At 36.1% G+C, this 12,711-nt stretch overlaps 2 protein-coding genes across 2 annotated transcripts; one reads left to right on the top strand and one right to left on the bottom strand.

Annotated features, from left to right (window-relative positions):
• Positions 1 to 1,516: 1,516 nt before the first annotated feature.
• ccnq (cyclin Q) lies at positions 1,517 to 10,416 on the bottom strand. The gene is made up of 5 exons (XM_048179353.1): positions 10,103 to 10,416; positions 9,773 to 9,956; positions 9,557 to 9,689; positions 7,882 to 8,100; positions 1,517 to 2,337 (listed from the first exon to the last, which is right to left on the bottom strand). The coding sequence occupies exons 1-5, from the start codon at positions 10,218 to 10,220 to the stop codon at positions 2,248 to 2,250; spliced, it is 744 nt and encodes a 247-aa protein (XP_048035310.1). The 5' UTR covers positions 10,221 to 10,416; the 3' UTR covers positions 1,517 to 2,247.
• A 194-nt stretch (positions 10,417 to 10,610) lies between these two features.
• cfap126 (cilia and flagella associated protein 126) lies at positions 10,611 to 12,512 on the top strand. The gene is given in 6 exon segments (XM_048179354.1): positions 10,611 to 10,652; positions 10,739 to 10,759; positions 10,761 to 10,802; positions 11,701 to 11,778; positions 11,905 to 12,087; positions 12,174 to 12,512. Coding segments are annotated over 6 exon segments (624 nt in total). The 5' UTR covers positions 10,611 to 10,625; the 3' UTR covers positions 12,447 to 12,512.
• The last annotated feature ends 199 nt before the right edge of the window (positions 12,513 to 12,711 follow it).

Here is a 12,711-nt window from a genome sequence, read left to right as displayed (position 1 = left end):
CTTCTTTCATGTTCCACATAAGAAAGCAATATAGGTATGAAATGACACATATTAAATGATGACAGAATTTTCATTTGTTGGGTGAACTGTTCCTTTAAGAAACACTTCATTTTAAATCTTGTTTTTCCCCACCCCCAATGCATTAAAAAAGGTCTGGAATTATTAAAAAAAAATACTTTATCCAGCACCAGCAGAGGAAAACAGAAGAGAGAAATATTAGCAGAGAAACCTTGAATGGGAGAAAAGAGCTGAGTATCTGTAGTATGAGACAGTGAGCAGAGAGCACAGGAAAGAGATGAAGGACTACGAGATGGACTCCATGAGAGGGAAGCACAGAGCCAAGGATGTAACAAAGAGGCTTGTTTTCACACAGGACAAAATCTTGGAATGAGGGACACAGATTGAAAGTAGAGAACCAAGAGAAATGGCAAAGAGAGTTAGGTTTGAGTCTCAATCAATCCCATCCTTCCTATTCCCAGCACTCCATCCCATAGTGAGGGCCATGCTGATGTTTTATTGATGGAAGAGAATCCGGCTGCACATGTACCCTCTCCATAATTCATGATGCCCAGCATTAGGGCCTGCCTGCTGAGAGATGTGTGTGTGTGTGTGTGTGTGTACATGTAACTGTGTGCATGTGGCAAGGAGAGAGAGAGTGAAACAGGAATGTTCAGATATTTTTCCCCAAATATAATCCTTAAAACTACTTACTGCAAAGAAAATTCATCCATCTGCATCGCCCCAAACGATAAACTGTACAATTTGAACACTAAAACTTTCCAATATGATTTTTAGTGCATTAGTTAATGCATTAAGTATCATGAATTAACAATTTTTTACAGCATTTATTAATTTAGTCTAATAATGTTAAAATTGTTCATTGTTATTTCACGTTCGTTCACAATATATTAACTTTGAAACGTTAAAAATGTATTAATACATGTAAAAATTAACATTAATCAAGATGAATAAATGCTGTGACATTGTTAATGCATGATGCTTAATGCATTATGTAATGTTAGTATATAATAACTTGGAGCTGATAAAATTTATGCAAACAAATCGCCATGATTGTAATATTCTGTAGTGATTAAATCCACAATTTCTAAATCATATTGATTTCATAATCCTTCTTGTTCAGGGATTTGGATGACAGATAAATGTTGCACATACTGAAATCTCTTAAAGAGCAGTTGCAGTCACTGGTGAACACAATTCAGTTAGCAACAGGGAAAAACAGCTGTTTAACATGTTAGCAATAACTGATTTGGTAAATAATGACTAAATTAGTACATTTCCCCGACCGCAATTATTTGATGTGCTGAGGTTGACAGGTGTGCTATAATGGAGTCTCACATTTGTATGTTTCAAAGGCTACCTCCACAATAGCAGTTGCCATAGTAACTTATTAAGATCCACTCTAGAGCGATGTCCTGACCTAACTAGATCCAGAAATTTGAAGTAGAACATCATAGATGGTGAAAAAACTACAAAGAAAGACTATTTAAAGGTGCTGTTTCAAAAAACAAGAGCAAAAAAATGTTTATTAGAAATTACATTTTTAAATATAGACCTTAGAACTATTCGTCTGTCAGTTCATGTTCATCAGAAGCTGAGAATATGAAAAGGTTTTTTTTTTTTTTTTAAAGTTTGAAATAGAAGTCTGGTGTCTAAAAAAAATGATGGTGCTTTGCTTTACAGCATACAATAATTCTGCTGTTGGGAGCTACATAAAGAAGCCTACTGGGACAAGTTCTGTAGGGAGAGGAGGAGAGTAATTAAATTAGAAAATATAAAAGAAATGGCCCAGATCTCACGACGTTTTACCTCACAATTTAGCTCGGGGGGCAGGATGGCTCTTCTTTTGTTTCATTCTTCCTTAAACCAGCTATTTCATCTCTTTTGTAATTTCTCTCCCCCTCTTTAGGGGAAAAATAGCACAAGGTAGGAGAAGAAAGTAGGTCGGTGGCTGAGAATTGATTGATGTGGTGTTGCTAAAGTCTGATTTTCATACTTCCACTTAAAAAAGCCTGTTCCTATATACATCTAAATTCCCCTCATCATTCTTAATTCTTGAAGAGCCTTTTAAACCTTCATGTTCTGTGATGTAATTAACGTGTAGAGCTTACATTAGGTTACATCACAACATCAAAAGAAAGAGGGTTGAGTCCAGATGTCACAGATCTCAAGTGATCAGTGTTTTGTTTCCATATCAGTGTTTAAGTACCAGATTCATTTTTTTGTCCCTCAGGTACACTTGGCCTCCATGTCATAGAGCTGCAACAATTCACTCATGATGGTCTCAATCTGAGTCTTGGTGATGTCTGCACAAAAAACCTGCAGGGAAACAAGCAAACAAAATCAACCATCAATGCAGATCCCAGAGCTGGTCTACATGCACCCTAAATATGCATGCATAACTAAATATTATTTCTGAGGTAATTAATAATAGGTGTTTAGTGAAACAACTGTTGGGTCATTCCATGTCAAATCAAATTTCGGAAACTTCCCCCGCTCAAATGTTTGATTTTTTTTTTTTTTTAATATATATTTTTTCTGAAGAAAGTCAAACATAAATAGTGATAATAGCTAAAATATTAAATGTAATGAATGAATATTGATTGAGCAATCCACTATTTTGTAGAGCGGGGTCAAATTTACCATTTTCACCTGAGATTTGGAGCCAAATTACAGGGGGGTAAAAATGACTTTAGAAAGGTGGCAGCATCATTATTTTTATTATATATAAAAAAATATTTTATTTTATTATATATTATAACATCATTATATACATTATTTTACACATAGGTTGGTCTATTAATTACATCTGTTCACTTTAGCAATCATTGTTGCATTATATGCCAATGGTACCCATTCAAAAATCAGTTTTCAAGTGTTTTTTTTTTTTTTTTTTGCATGTCTGTAACTCAAGCAGTATTAAAGATAACATCCTTTTAGATTTTGGTTCTTAAAAAAACTTTTCTTTTGGAATCTTCATTTTGAGGGCCATATATGGTTTAATTCCAGAGATATTGGGATCTTCATATGGGTCCAAGATGGTTTAATTCCAGAGATATTGGGATCTTGATATGGGTCAAAGAATACATTTTTCAATTGTACAAATTTTCTATTGTCAAAAACCAAATGTGGGTCATTTTGCATACAGATAATACTTGTTTTCCTTTTAAAGAGGAAGAGGAATGTCCAAATTATTGAATATTACACATTTTCAATGTTCAATGTTCAAATGTTGAAACTAGAAATGTAGCTTGTTTCCCTCGATCAAAAACATTTGCGTAGAACATACCCATCTGAGTGCCAAAAATACACTAAAAAAGTCAAGTTGTGGCACATTAACTTGATCTCAGTAGTCTCAGTCTAAGATATTACAATGTGAAGCATAGTCATAGATTGAGTAGTATCCACTGCTAAAGGGCATATTTGGTGGAATCGCTGATTATACCTCAATCTTTTAAAAATTTAGGGTCTCTTACACTTGAAATAGTTCATCCTGGGTAATTCTAAACCCGGGTAAATGTGATCCTGGGTTTCTTATTTCATGTTTCACACTGTTCATACTTTACCTGGAGTTAACAATTAATCCTGGTTATTCATAATCTGACATGTCATACTATACATACTGAAAGTCTGAGTTACTGGTCTTATTTGCATATATGCAGTGTCAACAGTCATGACTGGATAAACACAAAATCACAATTGGTTTTCAACCATTGAAAATGGGTAAAATTCAACAATTTGAACATGGAGATATTTTTAACACTTCTTGAGTTAAAGGCAGGTAAATCAAAAATTTTTGGCACTCAGACAGGTATGTTCTATGCAACTGTTTTGATACAGGGAAGCAAGATACATTTCTAATAATGTTTGTTCCTCAGACGTCAGTAAGTTTTCAACCACTGAAAATTGGTAAAATTCTACAATTTGAATAGAGGCACATTGGGATCCCCATATCTCTTGGATTGAACCATATAGGGCATTTAAAATGAAGACTCCAAAAAAGAAGTTTATTAAGAACCAGAATCTTTCAGATATCTTTAATACTTCTTGATTTATATTATTGGCATTCATACATTTTTTTTTTTTTTCCCATTTTTGAACCATCATCATTGGCATATAATACAAGAAAGATTGCTACCTACCAATCTCTGTGTAAAAATAAATGATGCTGCTATCTTTATAAACTAATTTTTACCACCCTGTAATTTGGCTCCAAATCTCTGGTGCAAATGATCATTTTCATCCCCCTCTACATAATATTGAGTTTCTCAGTAAATATTCATCCATGACATTTACAGGGATGCAAACGGGTAAGGGGGAAAAAAGGTGAGAGCATTGCGTGGGGCGGGGGCATGCTCCGAACAGAATTTTTTTTAAAGATATTTGCTTTACATGCTCATTTGTAGTTACTTTAAGGGATTTTGTATGTCCAAAACCAATTTTTCACACACACACACAAAAAAAAAAAAAAAAAAAAAAAAACTGTTGCAACATTTCACCAATATCAAGATTGAATAGGCTAAATTTGGTCAAAACCTCATGTTATAAAAAGATGAAGTGTTATGGCTATTTAAGACAATATTGGCTGATTAGATGGCAATACTGAGCTAAACTGCAACTATTTGCCCTCTCTCTCTTCACCGTTCCCACATCTCAGACCCCCCCACCCCATAAAAACACTTTCTCATTGGATCTATGCAAATACCATAAGTGACCTATTTGATCTCAAAAAGGTGAGTTTTCACTGAAAGGTGAGGAGTTTGCATCTATGCATTTCATATTTTTTCTTTCTTCTTCATTTATGCATGTTAAAAAAAAATAAATAAATAAAAATAAATAAATAAATTTTTTTACCCAGGGAGGCAGGGACCTCTGGTTAAGTTGACATGGTATGACGAGTTTCAGTTTCCTCTAAGAGGACTTGCAGTGGCTATATTTTTACCTCAAATTTCTATTCTAAATAGGTCGTTGTAAACAGGAAACCCAACAAGAGAGAGAGGAAGGTGTTCAAAACCAGAGAGTGGGGCAATGTACATTTAATGAACTAGATTGAATGTTCCATGAAACAAGTTACCAATAGTACCAAAAGCCTAAAATTTGGTAGTTTTTAGGTTCAGATGGCATCACATAGGGATGCACCGATATGGAAATTTTGACTGTGATAATTATTATGTTTAAAGGTGCCATAGAACGTGTTTTCAAAAGATGTAATACAAGTCTAAGGTGTCCCCTGAATGAATCTGTGAAGTTTCAGCTCAAAATACCCCATAGATGTTTTTTAATTAATTTTTTTAACTGCCTATTTTGGGGCATCATTAAATATGTGCCGATTCAGGCTGCGGCCCCTTTAAATTCTCGTGCTCCCCGCCCCCAAGCTCACGACTGCCTTAAACAGCATAAACAAAGTTCACACAGCTAATATAACCCTCAAAATGGATCTTTACAAAGTGTTCGTCATGCAGCATGTCTAATCGCGTAAGTATGGTATTTATTTGGATGTTTACATTTGATTCTGAATGAGTTTGAGGTTTTGCTCCGTGGCTAAAACTAACATTACACACTGTTGGAGAGATTTATAAAGAATGAAGTTGTGTTTATGAATTATACAGACTGCAAGTGTTTAAAAAATGAAAATAGCAACGTCTCTTGTCTCCGTGAATACAGTAAGAAACGACGTAACTTTAACCACATTTAACAGTGCATTAATAACATGCTAATGAAACATTTATAAAGACAATTCACAAATATTACTAAAAATATCATGTAATCATGGATCATGTCAGTTATTATCGCTCCATCTGCCATTTTTCGCTATTGTTCTTGCTTGCTTACCTAGTCTGATGATTCAGCTGTGCACATCTCCAGACATTAATACTGGCTGCCCTTGTCTAATGCCTTGAACATGGGCTGGCATATGCAAATATTGGGGGCGTACATATTAATGATCCCGACTGTTACGTAACAGTCGGTGTTATGTTGAGATTCGCCTGTTTTTCGGAGGTCTTTTAAACAAATGAGATTTACATAAGAAGGAGAGACTCAATGTATGTCTTTTCCATGTACTGAACTCTTGTTATTCAACTATGCCAAGGTAAATTCAATTTTTGTACGACATCCTGGCCAGAATTATATCTGCATATTCTGCCATGTTTCATTGCGTTATCACAAACAAAACAAATGACTCCAAACACAACTATGCAAAATGCTTACAGTTTTTTAAATTTAATAACATTTGAATAAAGGGGGAAGATGTCGATTTTCCTAAGCGGGACCTCACTTTTGGTTTACGCTTTAATTTAATGGCTTAAAGGTGCCCTAGAATCAAAAATCTTCATTCTTTATAAATCTCTCCAACAGTGTGTAATGTTAGCTTTAGCCCGTTAGCCACGGAGCACAGCCTCAAACTCATTCAAAATCAAATGTAAACATCCAAATAAATACTATACTTACATGATCCGACGCATGCATGCAGTATGCATGACGAACATCTTGTAAAGATCCATTTGAGGGTTATATTAGCTGTGTGAACTTTGTAAATGCACTGTATTATAGTCGAGAGCTCGGGGGGGCAGGGAGCGCGCGATTTAAAGGGGCCGCTCGCTGAATCGGTGCATATTTAATGATGTCCCAAAATAGGCAGTTAAAAAAATTAATTAAAAAAAATCTATGGGGTATTTTGAGCTGAAACTTCACAGACACATTCAGGGGACACCTTAGACTTACATTACATCTTGTAAAAACTGGTTCTAGGGCACCTTTAAATATAATAACCTATTTTATCAGACAAATAATGATAACATAAAAAAAAAAAAAAAAATCACATTCATGACCACCAATATACAGTACTGTGCAAAAGTCTTAGACACGTTAGTTTTTTCAACCCAAAAATCTGTGTGGAGCATACTGGCTCTTGTCAGACTCCTTTTGCATACAAAAATCTCACTGATTATTACACTTAATACTTAATGGCAAAAGGAATGTGTGTAAATTTAAACTGATATTTCTTACTGACACACTACAGCAAAAGATATAAATTATTGGCTTAAAACGTTTTTCTTTTTTGGTGTGTGTGTGTGTGTGTGTGTGAAAATACTAACATGCCTGAGACTTTTGCACAATACTGTATATGGATAAAATTGCACACCAAAAAGCACATGCTGTGGCAAATTCTAATGTGATTGGCTGGCTTCTAAGAGCAATGGAGTTTTCTGTACAACCATTTACAGACACTACCAGACTTATTTGAATCCATTTTCAACATCATTATTTTGGCACAAGTCAGATATACCTGCACTAAACAACACATAAAGCAAAACCAACTAAGGTTGGCCGCTTTATATGCCAGTCAGATGCTCTCTTCTTGTCTAAAAATATGATTATTGGCAAGAATAAGACCAAATGAGTACCAGGAATTGTGCTGCAAGTCTACATAGCTTCTATGATTGTCTAGAAAAACAAATTGTGCCTTACATTGGGAATACAAAGTCTATTGAATTCTTGTGATTGCACTTAACAGAATTCTAGGAAACTGAAGCAAATCAAGTGGCTTTGAAACATATGAAATGGTTTGGTTCTTTCTTAATATTACTTGGGGGTGTCACCAAGGGAACTTGTGTGAAAGACAAAGCTATTTCTCTCAGCCCAGGCAGCAACCATTAGGTGCCCCTATTGCCATGGGAACAACATCCAGCACTCTAAAGGTTACTGCAATTGTGGCTCAATTGATGCCTGATTCAGCTCTGGCACCAATAAGACTCAAACTAGTCAACATTCAGTCTCAGTGACTCAATGCAGACACAGCATGACCCAAATGCTGCCCGGACATTTTATGTTTTTCGCCACATGAAACTGTAAAACTCCTACCTGCCACCACTCTAGTTCTCCTCTGGGGAGCTGCACTCCATACGTCTGGAGAGCAAGACAGAGGGAGGTCAGGGCAAGGTGTTGAGGCTCATGGCGGACACACACAGAGCCATGGTAACTGTCTTTTAATACAGCCAGGGCAGTCTCTGCGATGGGGGTTCGAGACCAGGCATGGCGATTCAACAGACTCCTCACAGAGAGCAGGTAGTGCAGCAGGTACTGGGAAGCAGCAAAAAGAAGTTTGTTAGAAGGGGCAAAAATATAAATTACTTTTTGAAAGCATTAGTTAGAGAAGGTAGAAAGATAAGAGTAATGCTGCAACATATAATTGATAAAATTGTTAACAACTGAGAATGAAAATAATACATCAATCCATTGAGTCTTGGCATTGTGCAAAACTTCTGCCAGTGGTGACACTTCACCCAAAAATGAAATTTCCGTCATTAATCACTCTCATGTCGTTCCAAACCTGTAAGACCTTTGTTCATATTTTTGATGAAATCTGAGAACTATCTGGTCTCCGACAGACTGCAACACAACATCCACACTGTTTACATAGTAAACACAGTGCAGTGCTTCCGGGTTCTACGTCAGAACGTCGACTCATTATTGTCCAGCTCCTGCGTCAGCATCGCACACATGCATCATGGTGTAAACATGAACAGCGTCGGCCAACACTGAGCTGCCGTTCTGATGTAGAACCCGGAAGCCCGCACTGTGTTTACTACATCAACTGCGTAGAAGATGAGAAAAAGAAGAAATTGTTGAATAAAGCTGTTATTTTTGTTCGTTTTTTGTGCACAAAAGTATAATTGTCGCTTCATAACATAAAGGTTGAACCATTGCAGTTATGTGGACTATTTTAATGATGTCTTTACTACCTTTCTGGGCCTTGAAATTGGCCGTTGTGTTACAGTCTATTAGAGACTGTATAGATAGTTCACGTTAATAATACATAATACAGATAGCTCACGGATTTCATCAAAAATATCTTAATTTGTGTTCCGAAGATGAACGAAGGAAGTAATAAATTACAGAATTTTCATTTTTGGGTGAACTAACCCTTTAACAAGGAAAAATGTATAAAAGAAATGAATAAAAGACATCAATAAAAACAATATAATTGAATAAATGTAAATATTAAAGATTTTTGCATACACCAGATTTTTGCATAAGTTTGCATAACTTATATATTATAGTTTTTATTAATATTTTCAGTTTTAGTATTTATTCATTTTTACCTTGATTTTAGTTTAATTTATTCACAAGTAGTCATTTTAATGTTTCAACTTATTTTCGTTTAGTTTAAGGTTTCACATTATATTTGTATTTTATTCTACCTTCATTTCTATTAGCAAGAAAAAGTTTTTAGTTAACAATACACAATACAATACATTTTACAGTTACCTTGTGATTAAATGTGGCATTTGATTTAGCAAAACTAGTTCTTTACTTCATAATTGTAAATTGATTACAGTAGAGCATTAGTATTATTTCACACACAAGGTACAGTATACATTCTATAGACTTCAATTTGCAAACCATTCAATACTTAATCCAAAAATGAATTCTGTTATCATTTACTTAGCCCATGTTATTTCAACCTATACAACTTTACTTTTCTCTGGACAACAGATATAAAGCTAGGCTAGTTGAGAACCATCACATTCATTACCTTGTGTGGATGCTCAAAGGACACTTGGAAGTTAAGCTGCCGAAGGATGAGGAGCTCACACTGTACTATACTGTCCCTCAACTCCCAGAATTTCCCATCCAGTTCCATTGGTTCACTGTCTGGGTGAAAATACCTGGATTGAAGAAAAAAAGAACAAGTGAGCTACTATGCATTGAGCTTGAAAACTAAACAGTTATTTAATATCCCCTTTTATACCTGTGACAGACATTGATTATATCTCTTGTCCTGAGATGCTGCTCTTCTACTTTGCCTGCAAGGTAGATGGCAGACATGGCCACTAGGTAAGGCTCATAGACCTGCAAACTGGCAGACTGGAAGAACCTGTGATACAGCACACATGCTGTAGCCATTGGCACAGATCTCATGCCTAACTTCACACCTATAGATGTGGAAAACATTGGATGCACCCAATTAGAAACTGAGAGCAATTCAACCTTTGACAATGATAATGAACAAGCAGTACATACTTATAATTCTGACAGTTATTAAAATTAAAAACACATCTCTTAATCGAATTGCAAATACCAGTCTCGATGATAAACCGGCAGACTCTGAAGTGTATTTTGGAGTCCTCGACATATTCAGCACTTCCTCTGCCTCTCGCCTCATTGACAGCTGCAGATGTTGACGCCTGCGCGCTCATTTTACGTCTTGACAAACTGGTTATAGTTTCAAAGCGTATTATTCAGTTTAGACTTACTGTGTGTGTGCATTTTACAACGTAACAACTACATAATTAGTACTCCTCGTGCGCATAAAGATTGAGACTTTACTTTGGCTGATCGTTAAGAGACCAACGTAGTGCTCCAATGGACTACAGCGCCCCCAACGTACGGGAAGATAAAACAAAAAATAAATATTTATTTTTATTTTAAACTATTATATAAAAATATAAAAGCTGATTTTGACACTTAAAAATAGCCACTTTCACAAGAAACTGTCTTAAGCAGTCTTAAGAGCACAAAAAAGGGAACTGGTTTAAATTATAATTTTACTGACATTTTAAGAGGTTGCTAGGAGACCACTGCCAACACATCCGTGCAGAAAGATGTCGACTAGTTACTCTGCAAACCAGGTCATTATTCTACAATGTTATTTTATTTTTTTGAGTATGATATTGAATAACCTTGACTTATAACATGTTTATTATTATTTCTGCAGTATGAAAGCGCCTTTAGGTCGCCAAAAGCTCCAGAATTGGACCATCCCAAAACATTTCAAGGAGGTAACGTTAACGTTAACGTCATTGGGAAAGGCACTTGATCTTTTTTTTTTCCACACAGAAATCTTTCGTAACTTTATAAATGTCTTAACTGTCACTTTTGATTAATTTAATGCATCCTGGATAAGTATTGATTTCTTTCAGAATATCTTACTGACCCAAACGTTTTAACTGTAGTGCAGGCTATATTTTACTGTTACTGAGCATTTCTTTTAGGCAAAGCGTGCGCTCACACCGGCTTTCGTTTGCGCTGCATGTTCCCTTTAACACGTGGGGGTGGATGCCACTCGACAGGAGACGCAGTCGCAACAGAACATTAAACATTTATTATAATTTGCCCACCGGGGGAAAAAAATGCTACCGCTCCAAACATGCACGACTCATTACAAAAAACAGAACAATCAAGCTGCTGTGTGACAGGTGAATAACAAGCTAAAAACCCCAGAAATAAGTTTTTATAAGCTGTCGACCCCAAAAAACGAATGTTTAAGGACACAAAAGTGGATAAGGCATGAGACAGAGCGCAACAGGTCATATTACTATAAGAAATCATTGGAGGGGGTCGTAATTGGCGACAACATTTAAACAAACCAACAAAAACAAAAAATTTTTAAATAAAACCTGTCGCTGAACGTTCCCCTAATTTCGCGGGGGCGTGCCCCCGTTTCTTATTCAAACCAGGCATAAAGAGATCCGCACAGAAAAGTGCAGCGCAAAAGAAAAAGAGTGAGCGCAGTTGAAACGCAGAATAAAATGAGCGTTCGTTAGGTTTGAATGAAAAAATCAAAGATAAAATAGTTACAGCTGTCAAAATGGAGGGGATGTTGTTCATATTATTTTTGTGCAAATGCATTAATTTGACTCCATGTTTGGTCTATTTACTTCTTTTTTGTTACTCAAGAGACCATCAGCAGCAGAAGGCCACACTACATTTATAGCCACAGACCGTGGTCATCTTCTACCTGGTCTGAGAAAAAAGGTTTGCTTGATGATTTACATGAGTTGCATAGAATTTAAATGTGTTGCATAGAATTTAAATGTAATCATAAAGCTTATGGATTTTTGCAACATACATTTTTCTATTTATAAATAATTTCATTATTAGAGTGGAAGTGCATGGCCAGCATTCCAAGGCACATGGGATTTACCTCGCCAAATCCCCCCTGCTTCCATAAACCCCACTGCCCGCTCACAAGAGGGACAGGATCGCCTCCGGACCTGGGGAAGGATTAAATTTGCCACAAATCAGGCTCATGAGCCTATCAACAGATCCACTCACAATGTGTTGGTGGGTATTTAATATCGCTTACTTATGATGTTGTTATAAAAAAATGACACAGTTTATGAATTCTGACAAAAACAATATCCTTACAGGAAAACATAAATGTGGAACAGCCTGCTGAAGAGTCAGAAATACCTGTGAGTGACCCAGACCAAAATGAGAGGCCCAAATCACAGAATAGCCAAGATAAGTCTAGACCAACTAGCCAACAAGCCCAGTCTAACCCAGTAAATCTTCATGAAAACCAAGTGCAGTCTAGACCAGGAAGTCACCACAGCCAACAGGCTCCATCCAGACCAGCCACTCAGGAAAGCCAAGCTGAGTTGAGACCACCAACCCAAAACAGCAGACCCGCATCTCAGTAGAAATAACACCAATTTTAATCAGATCCCCTGCATGGGCAGTTATAAAAGTTCTTCCATGAAATGGCATTATATAAGTGTAACACTTCTTTGAAAAACACTTACTTTACAGATATTATTTTTGTGTTTCCGTTGATTTATAACTGTCCTCTCCGTTTGTGCAAAATGTGTGTGCGTGTCAGAACACATTAACTGAATTGTTTCAATGAAGCTAAAGCTGATTAGTTTTACTAAATGGCTTTTGTAATGGAATCTGCTTAGATGAAAT

Source organism: Megalobrama amblycephala, linkage group LG24, assembly GCF_018812025.1.
Source record: "Megalobrama amblycephala isolate DHTTF-2021 linkage group LG24, ASM1881202v1, whole genome shotgun sequence".
In the NCBI taxonomy this organism is placed as follows: Eukaryota; Metazoa; Chordata; class Actinopteri; order Cypriniformes; family Xenocyprididae; genus Megalobrama; species Megalobrama amblycephala.
The sequence above is the reverse complement of the archived record's forward strand: the minus strand, read 5'-3'. Positions and strand labels throughout refer to the sequence as shown.